This window comes from Phalacrocorax aristotelis, chromosome 1 (assembly GCF_949628215.1).
Source record: "Phalacrocorax aristotelis chromosome 1, bGulAri2.1, whole genome shotgun sequence".
In the NCBI taxonomy this organism is placed as follows: Eukaryota; Metazoa; Chordata; class Aves; order Suliformes; family Phalacrocoracidae; genus Phalacrocorax; species Phalacrocorax aristotelis.
The window spans coordinates 215,225,527-215,231,559 of NC_134276.1; the positions used below are offsets into that span (position 1 = coordinate 215,225,527).

Here is a 6,033-nt window from a genome sequence, read left to right on the forward strand (position 1 = left end):
GTATTACCCGTGTAGTCTTCATTTGGCCTCTCTCTGAATGCGGTTGATTATGTTAGTTAACCTTATATTAGTTAGCCAGATATATGCAACTAATGCCAGATCTATATAATTAATGCACCAGATGTATAACTAATATAGCCTTATATTAGTTAACCAGATATATTTATCTCTAAGGATCCCCTGCTGCAGTTCAGAGGGTGGATTGGGTCTCCAAGTGAGAAGTTAATTGTATAATGAAGGGAACTGTTGTCTTTTGAATGGAGGCTTAATTTGGAGTGGATGAAGCCAGTGAGCCAGAGGGATTGTCAGAAGAAAATGGGTGGTGTCGTGATTAAAGCAGCTGGGTGCTTCTGCTGGCTAATTGAATTCTGGTCCTGCCTCTGTAACAGAGTTGCTATGTGATGTTAAGCAAATTGTTTTTCCTAGATGGTCATTAATTGGGTCTTTCATTCTGGTGCCTGATGGGAGAGATCTGAGGTGTGATTTGCTTGAGGGCTTTGCTCTTCTGGCTGCAAGTGAATTTGGAAGAAGCTGCACGATACTAAGTCTCGTGAAAAATCAGATTCTGGTACTTTCAAACAGGGGACCCAAAATTAATCTGAATTTGAAGTGCCATGTGTTATGATAACAAGAAATATGATAGAAAAACTGATGAAGAAAATGAATTCCTCCTTTAGAGCAAAGCTTGAACTTCATGAAGAAAATACCGCATCAGATATATGCTGTGAATGGTGTGTAGGAGACCTGGTCTTCACTAAGCAGTAACCATCCTATTTGTTGCGGGGAAAAAAGTAGGGGTCCTTTGGGAGGACATCACACCCTTGGCTGGCATTGTAATGCAAATGCAGAGCGAACCAGCATAGGCTCAGTGCTGTCCCTAACTGATGTGCTTGACTTTTCTATCAGAAAGTGCTTTTTAAATGTGAGATGATACGTAAAATATAACTTCAAAACAAACAACAAACCTCAAGGTTAACTGAAGTGCAGTGTCATCAGTGAAGGAGGAGACAAGATACGCCTTCCCCACAAAGCTGGAAAGAAACTTGTGGCTGTGAAAATCCATCACACGTAGTGCAGATGAGGCTGGAGTACTTGGCAGAGGGCCTTTTCAGTGCATTTTTGGTCCGAGTTCAGCAAATTCCTAGCTGGATCCTGCTTATATGGTCTCTTAGTTGAGCATCCTGAGACCCAGCCTCAAGCACAGCTCGCCTTTTTGTTTACAGCAGGATGGCTGCCGGCGTTGCTGGGGGAGACAAAGGAACCCCTCGAAGTATGTGGCATCTGCTTTGTCCCGGCATAGCCGGCTTCATGTGCTACCAGGCAGCTGGCAGCCAGCCCGTAAGGCAGTTGTGTGTGAGGGAAAGATGGCCAGGACATGGCATTCACTATCAGAAGCAGCACAGGTTTAGCCACCAGTTTTGCTGGGACTTTTGGAGCTGTTTATGCTGGGCATCTGTTTAAGTAAGTTGCTGATTCGGAGCCAAACAACTCTTACAAGTTACGCTAGTGGTGAAATACATGTGTAGGGATGCAATCCCTTTAGATTTCATATAACCAGACCTCTCGCTCAAGAGGGTACTTAATCAACCTCTTCCCCCTGTTCTGCAGTCTGTCAATCCTGTATCTTTCTAACCTGTTCTTGAGTACCTCCAGCGCTAGCTTCCCGTGACAGCCCCCACCAAAGATGCAAACTTATTCCGGTGCACTAAGGTCCTTATTTTATCCATTTTTTTTTTTTCCCTCGATGTCATGTTGAAATTGATCTTGCTGAAGTACTTTGATTTACCCTGGTGTAGCAGCCTTTACATTTGTGACTTCTTGCAGTTTCAACCTTGGGTGCTCTTCTGTGGAGGCTCTGCACCCCTGACTCCTTTGAACTTTCTTTACAGAGCTTGCTTTTCAGACCACTTGGTTTTTTTTTTTTTTCCCTAGTGCTTTCCTAACATGTTGCTAATTGATATAGGGTACCCAAAAGTGGTTGTCTTATTGTAGATGAGGCTTATGAGCCTTGATAACAGCAGGATTACTTGATTTATTTGAAGATCCTCCTCCTTTTAATGCATTTTCTATGTATTTGTAATCTTTGCAATAGGATGATACTGATCTGTTATAACCTCTAAATATGTTTTCACAGAGCCTGTGTACCCTGACCTGTTTTGTATAGCTGTTTTTCCTGTTTATGTTGATTTGCACTTGGCCCTAGTGAATTGCACCTTGATCCATCGTTATAAGCTGGATGAAATGGCAAAAAGCAGTCTGAAGCCTGTCTGCTAGCGTGCTGGCAGTCTGTCCGAGTAGGGCGTGATAAGGACTGTGGACTCAGTGAACGTGTCCTGTTCTGTCAGGCAGGTTATCACTGAAAACCCAGAATGATGCCGACCCTGGGGCACAGATGAATCATTTCTGATTCATCGCTCCATTTTGATGTCGAACTATTGATGGCTACCCACGCTGAAGTTATTTGACCTCTTTGGTACTCCCTGTTAGCTTAATCTAGGTGATGCCTTGATAATTTGCCTTAAATATCATATAAAAGTATCGGAAGTCCTGTGAAAGTCAAAATGGACAATGCTATTGCCGATTCCCAGCCGTAGGGCCTGCTGCCCTGTTGTGGAAGGAATCAGATTGATGTGATACAACTTGTTGTTGCCGAATACGCATTGGCTGCTACTCGTTACCTTCGCCACTACTAGATGCCTGCAAATTGCCTGTGTTCCCATTTTTTCTTGAAATTGAAATTAAAATGACGGATATGTAATTCCTGGCTGTTCTTCCCATTCCTTCCCTTGTACATATTTGCTTCTCTTCTATTCCCCCTTCTCCCCTTCGAGCTGTGTGCTGTGAAGACACACAGACAGGAGACAGAGGATTACAAGCCTTTGAGGGATCGAGTAGTTCTTTAAGGAAACATGACAAAGCATTAAGCTTTGCTGCAACATGGGTAACTGAAAACAGCAGCCGCAGCAGCCAGGAGCAGAGGAAGATACTGTGTTCACTGTCTATCAGTAAGACACTGAGAGAGGATAAAACTGTGAATGTGTTACTTAAAACGTTTTTACTCAAGATTCTGATGTTCCCAAGCAAAGAAGTTTTGGTTGGTTTTTTTTTTTTTTTGTAGTTAAAAGACATTGCTTTAAACTTGTGATATGAGCTTCTCTGGCAGTTCACAAGCGTTGTTGCCATTTAAAGCTTTCTCTGTGTTCGAGAAGTTGACGCTGCACTGTAGCAGTTACCCTGTTTTCGTGCCATCTAATACTTGCTTGCGGAGGCTGTACCACGTTCATCCCTGGGAATGTTGTGTGGCAGAGGCTCTACCTTACTTCTGCACTGCGATACCGGCCAGAGAGGCAAAAACCATATATACAAAATAAGGTTTTAGGGCTCCCAGTCACATACCTTTCATTGCATTAACATTGCTCTAATTCTAGGAAAAACTGTCCAGCTTGCTCTGCCAAGGTGACAAATCACATTGCTCGTATGAACGTGTCTGCTGCTGCTATACATGTGTACGGCAGAGGAGTTCTAAGGATTGCACGAAGAAAACCCAGCTGCTCTGAAGCCACTTGGACTTCTTTGAATCTGTTGGTTTTTTTCCTGTGCAGTTAATAATTATTTCTTTTTTTCTTTCTTTGTCCCTCCACCTCCATTTCTGCAGTTTCAGCTTCTTGCCTCAGCATTATTTAAGTCCGGCTCGGATTTCACCACTCTTGGTGAGTATTGTGTATCAGAAGAATTATACTAAGTATGTTCCCTCTGATAAAGATCATTATGTTAGTTTCTACCCTTTTTTTAAATATAAAATGTTATATTTCATATGACTATTGTAGGCCCTTTTCTCTTCGAATATGCAAAGTGCCTCTACGTAGATATTTGAGAGATTATTTATAATGACCAGTGTCCAATGCCTCGAGTCCGTATTTAAAACATCTGTCACCAGTGGTTTTAAACCCATGCCTCCCAGGATCATTTTCTGTCTCTTATTACATCTGATGCTTCGCTGTTACCCAAATAAACAGAAGCTTTGGTCAGAAATAGAGCATCTCCTGTCATGTCACTTTGGAATCTCACAGCATGGCTACGGCTCTGTTTGCTGTGATAACTGCAATTCCTGGGGTAGTTTAGTTCACTCTGTTCTTTGCAAAACTAGTTCTTTGGGCAGAATGTCAGGAGCGAAGAAAACAGTGGCATGTAGGGCTGGAAACAGGAGGTCTGAGCCAAAGCCATAATTTGTTCACTATTCTGTCCAGTTAACTCTTCTAAACATTGGAGAGATTAATCCTGGGCAAGCTATAGGAAGGCTATAGGCATAACTTACATTCTTGTAATGAGGTGTTTCTGAGCTCTCGCTAGGAATATGGATTACTTCAGTGTTTGATGAACATGTAATTCCCCATCTAAGGAACTGAGGGGAAGGAAAAAGCCCCCTGCACTGGCTGCCCTGCCGGATGAAGCAGCTCTGCTGAGCTTGTGTGGCTTGGAAGACGTTATCTAGCTGACGCTCTAAGTTGAAGTTTTTAAAGGAAGAAACCCCAAGTTTCAGGAAGTTGTTTTTTTCTTCCCTAGGTTTAAGTGTTCTAAAAGATGAATTAGTTCTTGACACAATACTTTATTCAGAGGTTGGCTTTATAGATAGGAGGATACATACATCAAGTGGTGCCTCTAAAAGAAAACAAATAAAACAAGCCCTCCTTGATTTGATTAACTTGGTTGACTTTGATTAACTGAAGAGTGAATTCACTGAATTAAAAAGCATTCCTTTGAGATACCAGTGATTGAAGTAATGCAAAGCAGAGGAAATTGTTGTATGCCCGCTCTATTGTTCTTGCTGTTGATGGTTTAAGTATGGGGATTTGGATAAACAATGGTTCTGCTGCAGACTAAGCCCTCCCCTGTTGGGAGGTGGCACTTCACAAAACTAGTTTGCAAAGCACCCTTGTGCCAAGATGCAGCATGGGTCCTCGGTAGAGTCCGGAGATTAAATAGCAACTCTGACTTGGGACTCCTACCATCAGCAGAGCTTGTCTCGGAGAAAACCTGCAAGCAATACAAGCACCCGTTCTGGTTAAGACGGTAGTGAAGATAATGAGGAAAGCCTGAGGACAGAAGCAATGAGGCACCAAATAAAAATAGCTACACAGATTTTGTTTTCTGGGACATCAGAACAGTCCCCGGAGGACTCTTGCTTCCCCCACTTCTTCAGGACTGTCAATGAGCTTGACAGCCGTTTGCTTACTACTTTTTATGGCATTTTGATTGCAGTGTTGGCTTAGGGTGGCGTGATCTCTGTGTGCATGCGCAAATAGCAGCGGGACAGAGCACTGGCAGCCTTGTTAGTTGAGGCAGAAGTAGCAAATAGTTAACATCAGTCCAGAATGGACAGCTGGCACGCTGCGCGGCTGAACCGAGCATTTAAAGGAGTGAGCACTGATTGCTTTCCCCTTTTCTTCCTCCCCCAGGTTTTTCAGATGTTGACCACACGTATGCGCAGAGAACTCAGCTGTTTGATACACTAGTCAACTTCTTTCCGGACAACATGACCCCGCCTAAAGGCAACCTGGTAGACCTCATCACGCTGTAACGGAGCAATCACTGGACATGTGGAAGAGGGGAAAAGCATCCATTTTCAGTATTCTAATTTTTTTACTGCATTGATTGACTGCTGGGATGAAGTAATATAGTAACCCCTAGGTGTTTGAAAGGGGTTTTATACTTGTATGGTGAATCCCTGAAGCTTTTCCCTTGGAGTAGGTTAATAAAATGTAACTGATGTACTTCTGACTAAATATATATATTTTTTCTGACTTTGGATTTTGAGTTAGCGAATGTAAGATGCAAAGGTGGGGGGAAAGGAAAAAAAAAATAAAACCCAATCATGCAGTGATTGTTTTTGCCTGTAGGGGAGAATTGAGATTTGTGGGTTGTCTGAAATTAAAGACGATGGGTTTTTTTTGGGTTTCGTGAGAAGTGGGGGGAGGTTGTTCTTTGCTCCTTTGTAGCTAGTCATGATATATTGCTTTATCCTACAACTGCATC

At 42.7% G+C, this 6,033-nt stretch overlaps 1 protein-coding gene across 4 annotated transcripts in view; it reads left to right on the forward strand.

Moving 5' to 3' along the window:
* Nucleotides 1-5,771, forward strand: part of MKLN1 (muskelin 1) — a 99,592-nt gene extending 93,821 nt beyond the window's left edge. For all 4 annotated transcript variants that reach the window (XM_075081675.1, XM_075081677.1, XM_075081676.1 and 1 more), the window contains 2 exons: nt 3,656-3,710; nt 5,457-5,771. In XM_075081675.1, the coding sequence (XP_074937776.1) occupies nt 3,656-3,710; nt 5,457-5,578 (177 nt within the window). In that variant the 3' untranslated portion in view covers nt 5,579-5,771. The remainder of the gene's footprint in view (nt 1-3,655; nt 3,711-5,456) is intronic.
* Nucleotides 5,772-6,033: the final 262 nt, after the last annotated feature.